This window comes from Bidens hawaiensis, unplaced genomic scaffold, assembly GCF_021521415.1.
Source record: "Bidens hawaiensis isolate Kalapana, Puna unplaced genomic scaffold, B.hawaiensis_p1.1 tig00025840_1, whole genome shotgun sequence".
Classification (NCBI taxonomy): domain Eukaryota; kingdom Viridiplantae; phylum Streptophyta; class Magnoliopsida; order Asterales; family Asteraceae; genus Bidens; species Bidens hawaiensis.
The window spans coordinates 207,732-226,239 of NW_027505061.1; the positions used below are offsets into that span (position 1 = coordinate 207,732).

General features: G+C 36.4%; 1 protein-coding gene across 1 annotated transcript; it reads right to left on the minus strand.

Annotated features, from left to right (window-relative positions):
• LOC143610360 (uncharacterized) lies at positions 1–8,535 on the minus strand. Its single transcript, XM_077084861.1, has 12 exons — positions 8,408–8,535; positions 4,736–7,237; positions 4,527–4,634; positions 4,345–4,445; positions 3,906–3,996; positions 3,709–3,819; positions 3,536–3,601; positions 3,368–3,427; positions 2,152–2,709; positions 1,191–1,310; positions 462–581; positions 1–370 (listed from the first exon to the last, which is right to left on the minus strand). Exons 2-12 carry the CDS (start codon positions 7,184–7,186, stop codon positions 305–307), a joined length of 3,852 nt encoding a protein of 1,283 aa, XP_076940976.1. The 5' UTR covers positions 7,187–7,237; positions 8,408–8,535; the 3' UTR covers positions 1–304.
• Between the last annotated feature and the right edge of the window lie 9,973 nt (positions 8,536–18,508).

Below are 18,508 nucleotides of genomic sequence, written 5' to 3' on the forward strand. Positions count from 1 at the left end.
TGTCAATAAACATGAACTTTTCTTTCAATACTATGCGACACACAGCGAAAATTTCACAAACATTTAAAAGTTCAAAAACAGTGTCCAAAGCAAAAAAGGAGAAATCATTCAGATCAAGTCAGATGCTTCTTATGGATCAAATCAACTCGAGCAATCGAGAGACCAAATCTTGCAAACCTGACTCTGAAAATTGACAATATTGCCGTGCCCGCCACGTTTTAGTGTTTTAAATTGAACTCTTTGTATACCACCACTACGGCTGCCGCCTGAAAGGTAAAGTATGAAAAAGCATAGACCGGTGAACTCATTGTATCTTGAACAGATGTTTCAGTTTGACAACCAACTTCCATTCTTCATTGGTCAACTCATCCTATATACAAGTGGAGAATAATGAAGTATAAGCTATAATCAAACAAACACATGTGAAATAATAATTGATTTAGATTGCAATTCTTAATTACCCGATAATTGGCCTTTAGTACATCGATCGAGTTTCGAGAAATGTGGCTGACTAGTTCGTCTTCCATCTCAAAATGCCTCCCAAACATTTTTTGCTGCTCCTCGGCATTGCTTCCCGTTATCTACCAATGTAAAATAATTAAAAGCATGATAAATGAAATTAGAAACTGTACTTTTAAAAAAAACCAATCTAAACTTTTAAGTAGAGATTTAGGTGGCTGCATTTTAAATACACATAAAAACCTTCAACCGATTTGACCCACCCGTTTACTTTTTAATTAAATTTTGACTTTACCCATTGGACCCGTCAAATAAAAACAATACGTCAAATTGCCACCTGTAAATATATCCAACTGCAAATTACACCTAATTTTGTTAAAAGATAACTAAAGAAAAAAAAATTTATATAAACATGTTTAGAAAACGTAAAATTATTTCGGTGAATATATAGTTTACGTAAACATATATAGCATTATCATTTATAAGAAACGGAGGCTATAACTACGCACCACAAACCTGCTGATGACCCATTTAACCGGCTTAACCCGTAAAGTTCAGATTGACCTGTTTGACCCGTTTAGTTAAGCATGCCAACCCATTTGTTTACAACTCACCAACTCGACTCACATGTTTACAACTTGGTTATTGCCCACCAACTCATCAATGCTTAAAGAAATAGGTTAAAGGGGGGGTCATGTTTAGGTTTCATGATTTTATGTGAAGCTTCATACCTTGATAGCCACCCTTTGACCTTTCTTGGCAAAGTCAACAGGCTTGTGGTTATTCTCAATGGAAGAAATCCGCCCGATATCTATATACTCCCTTTGAGGAATGCAAATTGGAGTTCCAATCTGCACAAAATAAATTAATATAATTGGTAAAAAATATCTAATGTGACAGAAAAAACCAACTTATTTTTATATTAAAAAAGTAAGCAGATATAACAAACAAAAGTGAAAAGTTATACTTAGGAACATATAACTACAAAATAAATTTGTCATAGATAATGCACGTATAGGCCTGTAAACAAACCGAACAAACACAAACAGGCCATGTTCATGTTTGTTCGTTTAACTTCGGTCAAACTCAACGAACAGGGTTTTCTTGTTTGTGTTTCTTTAAGAAGATGAATAAGCTTGTCTTGCTAGTGTCCGTTCATTAATAGTATAAACGAACGCTTCACGATTACAAACGAACTGACATAACTAAATACAGATGAACAAATACAAACGAACATAACTGATTGATAACAATTTAAACGTAAATGTGAACATCAATCTGCTGAGCCAAAAAGTTACTAAACGAAACTAAATTGTAATGGAACTAGGTAACTTAAATATAGATATAAACTAATTTAAATGAACGAACATTCACAAACATAAATGAACAAACAAAACGTGTGTTCATGTTCGATCATTAAATGAACAAAAAACGTTGTCCGTGTCTGTTTATTAAATAAACTAACACAAATGAACTGTTTGTCGAGTGGTTCGCGAACAGTTCATTGAATGTTTGCTTCATTTACAGGCATATTAACGGATCCATGATTGAACATATAACAATGATTCAGAAAAGGTAATTGTTCATAATGATTAAACTTAACATGAAAATGCAAAATCCAAACAATAATTATTTGTTCTATCAGTATTATATGGTAAAAATGTGAATAATTAAATGTTAAAAAAATTATACCTTAAGAATGCCCTCAATAACTTCAACACCAAGAATAATCGGATCCTTCTTGTTAAACACACAATTCGGCATAATTTTTAGAACGCACGGAAACACAGCTTCATCAGCAGCTTCTCTTTTCTTTTCTTCCTTAAGATCGTCAATATACCTCTTGAATTGATCAAACAAGTGATAAATAATATCAGCTACCATAATCTTGACACCAATATCATCTGCAAGCTCTCGGGCCTCAGGGGTCACTTTCACATCAAAAGCCAATATTGTTGCAAACTCTTTCTTCTTTTCAAGCATCACACTGGCCTTCATAACATCTTTTTTGTGTACGGGACCGATGCCTATACCACTGACAGGTATGTTGACAACTGGAGTTTTTAGAAACTCGAGTAGTGCTTCCAGTGATCCGAGAGTGGATGCTTGAACATACACTCCTTCACCACTTTTGTCAATTCTACCCATCACGTTCCTCATGTCGTCCATTACGGATTCTTTGATCTCCTCCACGTCATCATCTGGCCCCACAACGTATAGGGCTGTCCCCGCCACTGCGTGCTCGAGATTCTGGAGAAAAATAAGACATTATGGGTCAATAACAAAGAAAGTAAGTATTCACTTGTTTTTAGAGGTAAATATTTCCACCTTTTTGAAGGTGTAGACGAATCAAACATTTGTGAACCGTTTGGTAGAAAGTTCATTTATGTTCGTTTGATTAATTACATGAACAACATGAATAGATGTCTTGTTCATTTAATTATGTTCGTGAACGTTCGATATTCGGTAATGTGTTCGTTTATGTTCGTTAATGATTGTTCATTTATGTTTGTTAACGTTCACCAGTTCATGTTCATTTATTCATATTTGGTAATTAAAGGTTTTTGTATTGATTTAATTTTTAATTTGTTATGACAGCTATTTTCAGATAGCTATGTCAAGTACATAGCTAATGGTTTATTTGGGGAGAGTATTAATGCTTGAACTTAAAAGTGTTGATTTTTGTTTTTCAAAGTAATATATGTCCGTTGTTGTTCATATGTGTTTGTTTGTTTGCTTGTGTTCATTTATAACTATTTGTGTTCGTTTTAGAAATTAACGAACAAACCTATTTTCCTAAACAAACGGAACCGTTTGTTCCTTGTTAAGTGCTTAACGAACGAACATGGACAAGATCTTGTTTGGTTTGTTTAAAGCCTGATTAAACTTTGTTGTAAATTAATATCACCTGTGCAATAATTTTAATCCCTTGTGCAGCTTTAATTTCCTTGTGATGGATATATGCTCCCTGAATAAAACAACAAACAAACTCATCAAAACTTATAAAAACTACATGTTATCCCACTAGTCCAGCATAATGTTAATACAAATTTTCATTTGTTGATTTATTTCATACCTTTACACGGAGTTCTTTCATGGGATGAGGAGTCAATAGTGAGCGAATTGTAGTATGAATTGGTCCCTGTAACAGATATTATTTGTTAAACGAGAGCTACAATAATAATAACAACAATAATAATGAAAATAATAATAATAACTGAAATGCACAAATAAAGTATCGGGAATTACCTGAAAACCACAAACAACAATCTCATCTCCTTCATGAAGCACGCCATTAACCAATACCACATCAATGGTTGTTCCAAGTCCTTCTATGACTTTAACCTCCAATACCGTACACTAAAAAGATTCCACATAAAAAAATTCAAAAATTAGTAACATGCAAAAGGAAAAACAAGATGCAAAAAAGAGAAAAATGATAATACCTGAATCTCATCGCTGTATGTTAGTTTCTCAATCATTGTTTTCTGAGCCCACTGGACAAGAAGTAATAACATTTCGGGTATGCCTTCACCACTATTGACCCAAAAAGACCAAGTTAGTCAACCACAAAACCAAACCGACCCACAATTCAGTAAAACCATGGTTAACTGACCCACTACCTTTAACCAATCCACAAAAAAAGATTTAGTATTTAGTTTTATAAATGTCAAATGGTAAAGCTCAAATGTCTCGTAACAATTCTTTAAGTTGTTTAGATAAACTTGCGCCCAAAATTTCAGGCCCAGTTACATTTCATGACCCATTCAAGTTCACGGTTAACTTACACATAAACAAATCAATCAGCTTGTAAAAACCAACTTAACCACAACATATCGATCATTGCACACCCCTAGTGCATTAGATCAGAGGAAAAAAAATTACCTGATAGCACTTGTTGGTACAATACTATAAGTTTCCCCCCTTTCTTTGTTCTTGCTGTACAATTCAGTATTCACCCCTTGCTCCTTAAATTCTGTAACTATCTGAAATTATAAAGCACAAATCATGAGAAACCCAGTAATAAAAAGAAACTGAAAATGTTTCCTACAAAATAAGATGTTGACCTGAGTGAACCTATGCTCAAATTCAAGTTGAACATCCCTGGATTGCAGCTTCATTGCCTTCCCAACTGGTGCGTTTTTGCAAGTTTTCCACCCGTATAATCTGTCAACCTACAAATCCCACAACATAATGTATGTAAATTGTAAATCAGAAAATAGATTTTACAACTTCAAACTCAATTAACTTATAGTTAAAAGTACCAACTTATTACCTTATTCAGAGCCACAATAAACTCAGTGTTCCTCATTCTCAACAGATTTAGTGATTCAATGGTTTGCGGTTCTAACCCATGCATAATGTCAACGACCAAAATTGCGATATCACATAAACCAGAACCACGAGACCTTAAGTTCTTGAAAGACTCGTGACCAGGTGTATCGATAACTAATAAACCGGGGACATTAAGTTTTGCATCAGCTTTTAACTCTTTTGTCCTCTCGCGAATGTTTTCAGCAGGAATATAAGTAGCACCAATTTGTTGTGTGATTCCACCTGCCTCGCCTTCTTGAACATTAGTTCTTCTAATGCAATCAAGCAGCTTTGTTTTTCCAGTATCAACATGACCCATAATGCAGCAAATTGGGGACCGAAGTGTCTTTTCACCATCTGAGTTTTCTTCCTTATCTTCCTTTTCGCCATTAACCGCTTTTTGTTTGCCTTTGCTTGCAGCAACTGCTGCAGGTTGGTTTTGAGCCACTTCTTTGGTTTTAATCTCTTTCTTAACTACAGGTACAGATGCGGGCTCAGGTTCTGGTACAGGTTCAGGTTCTATAGCTTCCTCCTCGTCAGCAAACACGCTGACACCTGGCAATTTGAGATCAGCATCGTCCCAACTCTTTGCATCCCATTCATCATCATCTGACTCTTCATCTTCTTTGGTTCCACTTTCTTGTTCAACTGCAGGAATCTCTGGTTTCTCCTCCACATTTTCCATGTCCACGTCATCGGCCTTATCAGCATCTACAGAACCCAACTCCGAAACATTGTCATCCTGAGCAGAAGTTGAGGATTTCCCGTTTGCCTGCTGATGTGGCTTTGATTTCTTGGTTACATACTTGGGTCGTTTCGTGGGTGCACTAGTAGTGGCCTCTGCATTTGATTGGGGCAAACCACCTGTTTTAGCAAGAAACTGGTTTCTCATTAACTCCAACCGATGGGCTTCTGCTTTCTGTTTTGCTGTTAAAAGCTTTCCTTCTTGTTTCTTTTTCAACATTTTTTCTTTCTCTCTTTCTTTTTTCAACCGTTTTCTTTCTTCTGCTTGTCTTTCCTCTTCTTCTTTCTTTAACCGATCCTCTTCTTCTTTCCTTAACCTCTCTTCTTCTTCCCGTTGTTTTCTCTCTTCTGCTTCTTTAAGTTTTGCGAGTCGCTCTTGCATCTCTCTAACGTGCTTTGGAACCTTCTTATCAGGTACTTTACCCTTTGATTCCACTGGTTTTTCTTCTGCTGCAGAGGCAGCAGTTGTCTTGCCTCCAGCAGCCGCCTTCTTTTCCTTTTCTTTTTCCTTCTTCTTTTTCTTCTTTTTGGCTGCTGCAGACTCTACAACCTCTTCATTTCCATCTTTTTCACCATCTTCATCTGCTATTGTGACTGGTTCAGCCTGTGGTTGAACCTTCTCCTGTGGAGGCTCTACAGCTGTAGAAGGTGGGGCTGGAGCAGGAGCGGGAGCTTCACCTAGCTCTGCAAGAATCTTGTCCAGGTCATCCTCTTCTTGAGCTGTTCTTCCACCTTTCTTTTTCTTCTTTTTATTCTTGGAAGGTTCTGGAACATTAGCTTCTTTGCTAGTAATGCTGGTACTAGGTTGCTCTTGTTCTTGTTCAGGTTCATTAACCCTGTTACTGTTTTTCTTCTTTGATGGCTTCTTTTTACCAGAAAACTTTATTGTAGTAGCATCCTCTTCATCATGATCATCAACACTTAATCCCGAGACAGAAACAGCTTCATCATCAGATGGAATGTTTTTCTTTGTTGATGACTTGGAAGACTTCTTCTTTCCTGTGAAGGTAATGGGTGCATCGTCTTCACTTTCATTCTGATTATCTTCGTCATCAAGCATTGAAAAGACGCTACCACTTGGTTTCTTATTTGCTTTAGATGACTTCTTCTTCCCTGTAAAGGAAATAACTGGCTCATCATCTTCATTATCATCTACTATATCCCCATCATCATTGTCATCATCATCCCCAATTGCATCAAATGCTGAACCAGTAAACACGCTACCACCCTTTTTCACCTTTGACGACTTCTTTTTCCCACTAAAAACAACACTAGCCTCTTCTTCCTCACTAACATCATCTTCTTCATCCTTAACCACATCTTCATCCCCATCTTCATCACCAAGCAATGCAAAAGCCGACGCACCAAACTTTTTCCCCTTAGATTTTGATTTCTTCTTACCAGCAAATTGAATGTCTAAACTATCATCACCATCATCAACATCTTCAGCATCATCATTCGCTTTCATACTCTTCTGATTACCTTTCTTCCCCTTTTTCTTATTACCACCAACAGCCGTCACTTGCTCCTCTCCCTGAACCGACTTCTCCTCAGATAACTCGGTTCCAATCGAATACTCATCATCATCGATTACCATAGCTTTCTTCTTAGACTTACCTACAGCCCCACCGTTATCCTCCTCACGAGTCGCCGACTTCTTTTTCCCCATCCGTACAATGCTAATTTGACGAATAGATTACTCCAATCTAACCCTAGAACCCTAAAACAACACAAAAACTCAAAATCAGCCTATGTAATACATGTATACACGAGCATCTCAAAATTAAACATCAAAAACTGAATCTGAATTGCAATCAAAACCTAAAAGCACTAAACATACAATTAGTAAGTGATTAATCCATGCGAAATCGAATCAAATATACAGCAAAAGAACAATCAGTTGCATATAGATCATTAGCTTACTTGCCGATACTCCACTCTAACACTAGAACCCTAAAAGAACACAAAAACTCAAATTTAGGCTATATAATACACATGTCCATGAGCATCTCAATAACCGATTCAAAAACTTAATCCGAATCGGAATTGAAACCTAAAAGCACTAAACATCCAATTAACACCAAAACTACGGATTAATCTGTGCAATATCATATCAAATATACAGAAACAGAACAAGTAGTAGCACACAGATCACTACCTTTCTTACCGATACTGCAATCTAACCCTAGAACCCTAAAACAACATAAAACCTCAAAATCAAGCTACATAACACACATATCCACGATCAATTCAATAATCAAAATCAAAATCAAAAACAGAATCCGAATCAGAATCGAAACCTAGAAGCACTAAACATACAATTAGCAACAAAAGTAATCATCAATCCGTGCAAAATCAAATCAAATATGCAGAAACAGAACAAGCAGTTGCATATAGATCATTAGCTTACTTGCCTATACTCCAATCTAACCCTAGAGCCCACCCAATAACAACATAAAACTCAAAATCCGGCTATATAACACGCAAATTCACCAGCATCTCAACAATCAAAATCAAAAATGAATCCGAAACAAAACTGAAACCTAAATACAGTAAACATACAAATAGCAGCAAAACTACTGATTACAAATGAAAAACCGACTCAAATATACAGCAACACAACAAGCGGCTGCATACAGATCATTAGCTTACTTGCCGATACTCCAATCCAACCATAAAACCCTAAAAAACACAAAATCTCAAAATCAAGCTATACAACACACGTATCCACAAGCAGCAATTCAATAATCAAAATCAAAAACTGAATCCGAATCGAAATCGAAACCTAAAGAAACTAAACATCGAATTAGCAAGTAATCAATCCGTGCAAAATCGAATAACACATACAGTAAACAAGCAAGCGGTGGTTGAAGATAGATAATCAGCTTACTTGCCGATGCGATGAGTGTTTGTGTGTGTGATGATGATGAATAACGGTTACGGAAACTGTGAATTAACGGAGATCAGTTGGAAGCTAATAATAATAATAATAATAATAATAATAATAATAATAATAATAATAATGTAGTTGGAATACGTTGTAGTTTCTCACAACATCTAATCTCTAGATGTTTAAGGCTTTGCATTGATCCTTCTTTAACAACCCAACTCTCCAACACCTTCAGCATCCACATTTTCTAAAGACCGGATGGATTAAATTTAAACGTGAGAGTGCGTTAGATGTAAGGAGTGTGTATGTGTGTGTGTGTGTGTGTGTATTAGGGTTACAATGAATGGTTGGGTGCGGTTATGTTTCTTGTTTGCTACAAAATATATACATTTTTTTATGTATGTTATTATGTTAATTAATAAATTCTATCTAGGGTGTGGGTGTATATTATTTTTACTAGTTTATTTACTCTATGTATAATACGGGTGGAAATATAGAAATCGTTAGTTAAAAACATATTTAAGATGACAAACGATGTCAAGCAATTTATGATTTGATTAGTTGTAAAACAATTTGAGAAAATAGTGACGCCATTCAGGTTCAGGTCATGCAATGAATTGACTTACAATAATTTATACAAATCGGGAAATCACATAGACATGATATGTTTATTAGAATAGATAAATGATTACTAGACACAGTAGTTTGGTTATGATGATTCACAAAACTTAATCCGAATAATTGACACAACTGAACACGATCTACCTAATTACCAGCTCATTAATATAAAACTTAACATCTCTCAATGATTAATGGTAAACGATTCAATGACGATATGAACTTAATCCTAAATGTTTATGAACACAAACCAAATAATTGATGATAAACGAAAGCCCCAAAAACACAACTATTTAACCAGTTTCGATAAACATATAGATTCAATCAACCAAATGATTAATCAAATCCCAATACAAGTAATGTTCATAAGAATAATCTGTTCATATGCAAACCCTACACCTAAAGTGGTCACAAGTGGTTTAACCTTGCCTATACATCATAATTAGCTCGGGTATGGGTTGGAAGGATTAAACCATAGATGATTTGGTGATTGTAAGGTGTTAAGGTGGTGAAGAATTGCTCCAAAATCGTCCTTGGTGGCAAGGGTATGAATAATCCTCGACCTAGGGTTTTACTAGGCTTAAATATGGAAGAAATAACCCAAAAACCGACTTTCCCCATCAAACCCCATAGTAAGCCATGGTGGATGTTCACCGCCTTACGGTGACAAATCCACCATAAGCTATAGTGGAGCACCGTAACCTACGGTGGCTAGAACATTAAAACACTGTAATCTTCATTAAGTCTTCATTCTAACTCCGTTTTCCTCCCCGTTTGCGGCCACATCTTCGTATTTCAACTCTCTATCATATCATATATCATTAGTTTCATTTACAATCCACCCTAATTACTCCAAATTAGCTCATTTAAGCTTTGAATACCTGTAATCATAAAACCACTCAAAGTAATCTTGTTCGATATATAAAAACCATTAACATACACGAAATTAAACACTTACAACACGTTCTTTTACCCAAACATCACATCCCTACACTTATTATTTTTCATCCTAAAAAAGACTTACAATGGAAGTAGCAGAAACTGTCTTTACAAAACACTTAGGTTAATTATTTTAATTAATGATAGACTAACACAAAATCGTGGTCACCAATATTGCTATCCACTTAAACTCATGCCCTAATACTTACCGAGACAAATAAGGTGTGAGAAATCATTAGTTCATATGATTAAGTGGGACCCACACTACAAAGCCCTGAAGTCGCCTTACCATGCTTCATCGTGGTTTTACCGAGCCATGCCATCCCAACTTGACTTAAACCTTAAAATCAGCTGATTAGAGTTTTGCACAACAAAGTGTACAAATTTTAAGCCCACATGTAATAGCTAAGACAATCAATGATATTGTCCACCTAAACTCAAGAATCAAAGTCTACGAGAATGGTCACTAGATACAGTTAAGGTACAATTAAGTAAGTACCTAGAAAGTGGTTGATGTATATAAAATTATACATTTTTTTAGTATCAAATAATCTTTAAAAACTGCAAATTTTATCAAATAATATAGTTCAAATAGCTACTTATCATGTTAAAATGTATTTTCAGGTAAACCCAAGCCTCAAATGAAGAAACGAACAAAAAGCCAAAGAAAAATCAAAGAAAACTCAAGAAAACACTTAAACACGCCCCAATGCTCCATGAAACACGCCCCCATGCTTTCCTGTGCAAGAAAAGACAAAAATCTGCAAGAAAATACAAAATACTGGACAGTTGGACATAGGGTCGTGCCCCAGTAGGCATAGGGTCATGGTCATCTTTCGTAAAAGACAAAAGAAGATATAATAGACATCCAAAAACACGGGGTCGTGCCTCATGAAGCACGCCCCCGTGGTGAGTCATCATGTACGATCTGACAGAGCATTTAATGCGACTGACCACCTGGACACGGGGGCATGCCTCATGGAACACGGGGCCGCGCCTAGTTGCCCAGACAGCCTATAAATAGTGAAGCATGTTGCACTCATTTGGTGTGCTTGAAAAAAACATTCTATACGGGGTTCACTTATAAAAACACCCATATTGCACTCTTATTGAAGATCTTGTGGAGAGTTTGAAGGCTTGTAGGTTATCATCATAATCATCCATCATCATTGAAGAAGGTAGATTCATCCACATTTGGTTAGATTGTTCTAGTTTGATGATGTGTTTATTATCTTCATCTCTTTTAATGTTCATAACCATGCTCATTATGAGCTAAACTCCATTTACCATTTAATTTCTATGAAGAAGATTTGTTTTACTTGATGTGTATGTTGAACATGTGATTTAGTTTGGTAAAATACATAGTTATTTTGCAATTATCCTTTGATGAATAAATGTTTTATCACTTTAACTCAATACATCAATGTTGATGACTAATAATCATTCATGATTCACTCATGTTCTTGGAGACTATAAATGGTAAAAAGAGTACATTGATAACTTATTCAAGATAAAACATGGATCCTTATATTGTACTTAGAAATGATGAGATATAAGTTATGATCTATTTCTCTAGTTTTGATAATTCTGAAATAACATTGTTAACATGATTACTTAGGTTATCATGCTAGTCAAATAAATCATATATTAATGAAATGTGTAATTATGACCTAATTAAATCAACCAATGGGAGGTTGTGTGAGTTAACTACAATCACCCGAAGTTGTTAGAATTGGTATTTGAGAAATCGAAGTCAATGCTAATATTTCTACTTTACTAAACTACTTGCCTACTTAAATTGACATTCTCGTGGTAGTATGATATTAACCAAGGATGGACTTGAAAATGCGCATGCTAATTTCTTTTATGTCATAGAACATGTTCACTTAGAAATGAGGGACTATTCTATCATATATTATTAGGGCAAGTTTATCACATGCTTACTTAATAATCATCAAAGAAGAATTGAGTGAATTCTTGATTTTAGATGGTAACCTTCATATAATTGATTTACTCATTTAGAATTTCTCTTCTTGTCACCTACATATTATATATATAAGTGATTCTATTTTATAAAAAGTTAGTTTAAAAACCAACCCCAAAATGATTAAAACTCTCCAATTAAACTAAAATGAGGATTCATTATTAGAAACATTTGTGTCCATGTATCGATGCTTGGTTCTTACCAATACTATTCTACATATACGATAAGTACACTTGCTTATTTTGTGAAGCGTTAACCACTTAAATTAGAAGTATTTTCATTTTAGGTTTATATCACAAACCATCTAGCATACTCTAGCATTAAGCCTATCCAAGCATCGATCAATAGTCTATTTATATCTTTAAAAAAAATCATATTTTTGGTGATCAAACTAACAAAGGCTTGAGTATGACCCGGCCTTTCATCCCAGTCCTTACACAGGCTTAACTAATCAAACAAACCCCTAAGATGTTTCCCACTAATATCAAGTAATTAAAGGTTCAATTAAGTCAGCAATTAAACCGTTCTTTACTTCTTAAAAGCTGAGCCTACCAACACATCCCAAGTTAAGTGTGTTTCTGTCTTTTATGATCTCATATATTTATATATATATATATATATATATATATATTAGTTTTGAAAATCAATTCCCAAATTTTCTATCATTTTCTATATCCATTATTTTGCAACAAAAATTTTTAAATTTAGGAATTTTTTTACTTTTCTCTAAAACTCTTCCCCGGATACTTTCCCACATCCCACAATTAAACTTTACATTGTCCCCAATGTATATTTTCATTTAACAATCGAGTGTGGTACACAACAACTTAAACTATTTTAACAAACAACGAAGAAAAGAGGCTCATGCGCCTGATTCAAATCTCTCATCTCAAACGGGTCCCACTGATAAGTACTTTTTCAACCATGACCCACACTCCTTGAACTATGATATGACAATATCTAATCCACCGAATCTTGACTAGACCACCATGAGCCACCCCACAATTATGTCTTACTATGACTATAAAACACAAACAAAAAGTAACACGCAAAAAGAAAACCAAAAATAAAGAAAACAAAATAAAAGGTTGGGTTGCCTCCCGGTCAACGCTAAGTTTTTGTTAAGGTATTCAGTCGGACTGTTACCTCATTTTGCGGTTATGGTGGTCTAACGAAGTATTTACCTGCCTCCACCTCATTCTTCTTAATTCTCCAATAGAGTGGTCAATTATCCATAGTAATCACCTTTGCCCCAAAACACGCCAACCTTCTTTGTTCATCCTCGAATCCTGGTGGCTTCTTTACCTATTCATTTTTTGGTGGTTTCTTCTTACTTGTTCCATCTGTCTCCTTATTAACCAATGTTTTCATCGCATTCTTGATATCATCAAATGAAGTAACCAACTCCCCAATCTGAATCTCTACCGCATTCAACTCCTATTTCTCATTCTCTCTCTTTGACCTGTCAACCACAAGATCGTCCTATTTGGTGTCACCCTCGCTTACACGAAGAAGACACTTGTTAGTAGCATATGACCTAGAATATTTATTTTCAAAAGAATAATCATATGAATTTGAAAATATATTTAAAATCAACTAACGGTTACCGAAGGTCATGCATATTGTTCCGTCTCGGCAGTTAATATGAGAATTTGATGTAGCCAAACAATGTTTTCAGACCCAACCCGGACGTCGACCCGGACGCCTTACAGGGTCAAAGGTTGGACAGACCCAGGAGGGCAGACCGGTGTTTGACCCGGATGACATCATAAATAATTCAAATATATATTTACATAAATATATAATTCACATACATATAAAAAATAATAATAACCAAAAATAATAATAATAACAAACTTTAATGTTTATTTATGTTTATACATTCCTTTTTAAATATATATGATTTATGTTTGATCAATAGAGATATCAATAAAGCTTGGTTGGTTGGCTCATGGGAATTATTAAAGCTTCTATATCCGAAATGACCAAAGTTCGAATCCCGGCATGCACATTTTATTTTGGATTTAATGAAAAATGGGTTTTACCGGGTCACACGTTGGGTCAGCCTGGGCCGACCGCCCACACCGCAAAATTGGCCAGGTTTTTTGAAACGAACCAAATACATTGACCCGACCCGATATATGGACCGGGTCCCAGTAGGACAGCCCAGGCCGGGCAGCGTTTCAAAACACTGCTTCAAAGTATCACTCAGTAGTCGTCCCCGAGTTGTTCTTTAACTTTGCTACTTCTTCTGCCAGATGACTAACATGCTTCGGGGGGGAGGGGGTGGTTCCATTTTCCTCACACACCACACCCAATGGTGGTGTGCCACATCACCAACCCCAAATCTATCACATGTGATGGATTTTAGTAGGGGTGGTGGTGTGGTGTGATGGAATTTTGTTTTTTTTAATAAATACTAAAATAAATAAAAATAAAACAAGATTACATTAAATAAAAAATAAAACAATATTACATTAAATAAAGACAACTAAATTAAAAAAACCGACATAAAAACCTACGGCCCTTCCCAACCCCACTTGTCGCATATCTCGCGTTTGCGTTGAAGTAGGATCGATTTAAAGGGTTCATCAAGATGTTCGTGCGGTTGTAGGAGGAAAGTTAGATCAGCGTTTTTTTTGGTTTTCATTCAAATGGTTGATATACGTCTCCTCACGTTTCATTTTTAAAATATGAGCCTGTTTCTTTCGCTCCTTTGTCTCGGCCATTTCCACCAACTTAGCCGACTTGTATTCGGCGAAGTTTTCTGCCACCGCTTCCTTCCCAAGTCTTGACGATTCCCCACTTTTCTTGTGATTCGGCCGTGCGGGTGTAGGTGTGTCTTCGTCGGGATCGTCGGGATTGTCTCCGGGTTCCTCGTTCAAGTTCATGCTCGGCATGTTGCATGACAAGTATGTTTTGAATTTATGATTTTGAGTTGGATTTGAGTATGTTTTGAAGATATGTTTTAGTTATTTATATAGGTAAAATATTTTTTTTATTTAAATCACCCCCTCCATCCAACGGTTCCCTCCTCCAACGGCTCCCTCCTCGAAACCCCCCCCCCCCCCACAGTGTGATAGCCATCACGCACACACCCCCCATCACGTGTGATGGGGGACCGGCGGCGGTGTGCGTGAGGCCATTACGCGTGATGGCTCCTCACCACGCACCAGCCCGGGTGCCCTTATCTCTTGATGCATTTGCCTTATCTGCAATCTCCTTATCCTTATTATACTATTTTTGACCCTCCAATACCAATGCCATCAAGGTATCAAGTTTGGTACTCACATCATCTGCCCCTGAAGATCCACTCTGTTTGTTACCCTAATTATAACCATCACGATTACCATATCCTTTATTGTACCCACCAGACTCTCTCTGATTATACCCACAATGAGCATTGCATGAACTGTTCCCATATTGCCTCTAATTTGACTGCTAACCTGCTTTCTGAGAACTACGTTAAAAGCTTGGGTTTTACTGAGTGTTCAAGTTTCCATAACTAAAGTCCGAGTGGTTTCTGAGGCTTGGGTGATAGGTATTCGAGTTCATGTTATTGTTGTTATACCTTCTCTCACCTTGACCAAAGTTGACCTCTGCTTTCTTAATTTCCTCGTCATGTATAACCCCACAAATCGACACCTCATGTCCCAGCTCGCCACATTGCTCGCAAACTGAGTATATCTTCCTTGACTTAATCTTTTTCTTCGTACCCACAACCATCAATTGATCCACTTTCTTTTTTCCAATCTACCCATTATGTCATCTGAAGCCTTCTTGTTTACCGCTTTCACAACCGCCCTTTTAACCATTCTGTTTGACTGAGCCTGTCTCTTGGAATTTATCGTGTGTCATTACAAGTGCCTCCAATCTTCATTCTCATCATTCGTTAAAAATGATCCATTAGTCGTGGATTAGAAGTCTCGAACGTCATCGTTAGATAAGCTGTCATGGAATGCCTTAATCAACTCCCATAGGAAAATTCCATGATGAGGACATGTCCTCAATAACAGTTTGAATCTCTGAAACGACTCGTAGAAGGTCTCACACGTATGCTGCTGAAAGTTCCGAATAAAATTTCAAGCTTCTGTAGTTCTCTGTGGCGTATAATATTCTTCTAAAAACTGTATTTCCAAATCACGCTATGTGTAAATACTGGCTGATGGTAATGATAGAACCATTGTTTTCAGCATCCTTCAGGCTGAACCGAAAAACTACCAATTTCACCTCATCTATGGTGAACCCTTGACTTGAGATAGTTGCACAGATCGAGTTAAAATCACTCAAGTGTAGGTAAGGTTCTTCTGTAGCTTTCCCATGAAAGGTGGGTACCTCGATCAAGCTGCTTTGTGTCACTAAAAAGGTTCTCCCTTCTCTAACCGGCACAATAATTGGGAGGGGGTTCGTTGCAACCTGTGGAATGAAATGGCTCAAAACCCCACGAACCGGTGATGGGATATAGGTTCTCCGGACGCCATCATCAAACTCGTAAAATGGGATTTGAGGCTCCTGATAAACTTGACGTTTTCGTAGTTGTCGATTTTTTGGTTGCTGATTTTGCTGACGATCTTGTTTAGGGACTCGATTATTCTGGTCATGTTGTTGGTACCTTTTATGATTCTGACCCCAATGAACATCCTTGAATTCTTCTTCATCTTCATAATCAGCATCCCTTTCCTCAAACTCATCCAACTTCCCAACTCTCTCATTACCCGGATCAAACACATTCTCTTCCCCTGCAAACTGAAATGACCTTTTATGGTTCAGCGGTTCAGAACGTACTAAGCGATTATCATCAAAGTTCTGTTGCATTCGGTTTCGGTTAATACCCCTACAGTTCACTTGGTTTATGTTACGGTTAACGTTCTGGTTTTGGTTGGGTGGTGGTTCGTTTTGAAGGTTTGGTTGTCCTTTATATAGTGGTTGATCTTGGTTTTCAATTCGGTAAGGAAACGGGTCTTGATTATTCTGGTTATTCATCTCTTCTTCTTTTGGTTTCGATGTTGTGGTTTTTGGTTCAACCCCGTTCTTTGAGTTGCCCGGTTTCTCTTTGCTATCTTTTCAATTTATAGATCGTACTGAAGCTGCTCTTTACCATGGGAATACCTCATATGCATGAACCTGTAGAATTTTCTACACACACGAAAACCCAAAACCCCGCGTAAAATCAACGAAGAAATAATAAAAACTAAAACTAAACTATACTAAACTAGCACTTTGGGCGTTGATTCCCCAGCAGTGGTGCCAGTTTGATCGATGCCTAAAGATCAATCAAAAACATATATAAAAATTACCTTTACTAGTAAGGGAAAGTAAGGTGTCGAATCCACAAGGAATAAGTGGAAAGTGTTAATCAAGTTTAATGCTTTTTAATTAATTGTATTAGGGTGAACAAATGATGCCAAGCAATTTATGATTTGATTTAGTTGTAAAACAATTTGAGAAAATAGTGACACACTTCAGGTTCAGGTAATGCAATGAATTGACTAAAAATAATTTATACAAACCGGGAAATCACATAGACGTGATATGCTTATTAGAATAGATTAATGATTACTAGACATAGTAGTTTGGTTATGATGATTCACATAACTTAATCCGAAGAATTGACACAACTAAACACGGTCTACCTAATTACCGGTTCATTAATATAAAACTTAGCATCTCTCAATGATTAATCGTAAACGATTCAATGATGATAAGAACTTAATCCTAAATGTTTCTTAACACAAACCAAATAATTGGTGATAAACGAATTCCCCAAAAACACAATTGTTTAACCAGTTCCAGTAAACATATAGATTCGATCAACCAAAATATTAATAAAAAATATACCTCAATACAACTAATATTCATAAGAATAATTAGTTCATATGCACACCCTACAACTGAAGTGGTCACAAGTGGTTTAGCCTTGCCTCTTGACCATGATTATCTCGATTATGGGTTGGAAAGATGAAACCATGGATAATTTGGTGATTGAGAGGTGTTAAGATGGTGAATAATTGCTTCAAAATCGTCCTTAGTGGCTAGGGTATGAATGATCCTCGACCTAGGGTTCTACCGGGCTTAAATATGAAAGAAATAACTCGAAAACCGATTTCCCCCTGTCAGGCCCCACAGTAAGCTACGGTGGAGCCACCGTAGCTTATGGTGGAATAGTAAGATGCGGTGGATGTTCACTGCCTTACAATGACAAATCCACCATAAGCTACGGTGGAGTACCGTAACCTACGGTGGCTACAACATTAAATCACCGTAATGTTCTTTAAGTCTTCATTCCAACTCCGTTTTCCTCTCCGTTTGTGGCCACATCTTCATATTTCAACTCTCTATCATATCATATATCATTAATTTCATTTCCAATATATCCTAAATGCTCCAAATTAGTTCCTCTAAGATCCGAACACCTATAATCATAAAACAACTTAAAGTAATCGTGTTCGATATATAAAAACAATTAACGTACACGGAATTAAACACTTAAACGTGTTCTTTTACCCACACATCAACTGCTACCAACTAAGCATATACACATAGTGATTCTTTAACCAAAT

Coding starts and splice junctions, on each gene's coding strand:
- LOC143610360 (XM_077084861.1), bottom strand. CDS start 7,186: ATGGGGAAAAAGAAGTCGGCGACTCGTGAGGAGGATAACGGTGGGGCT. Junction 4,635..4,735: donor TTATTGTGGCTCTGAATAAG/GTAATAAGTTGG, acceptor TGGGATTTGTAG/GTTGACAGATTATACGGGTG. Junction 2,710..3,367: donor GGATTAAAATTATTGCACAG/GTGATATTAATT, acceptor ATTTTTCTCCAG/AATCTCGAGCACGCAGTGGC.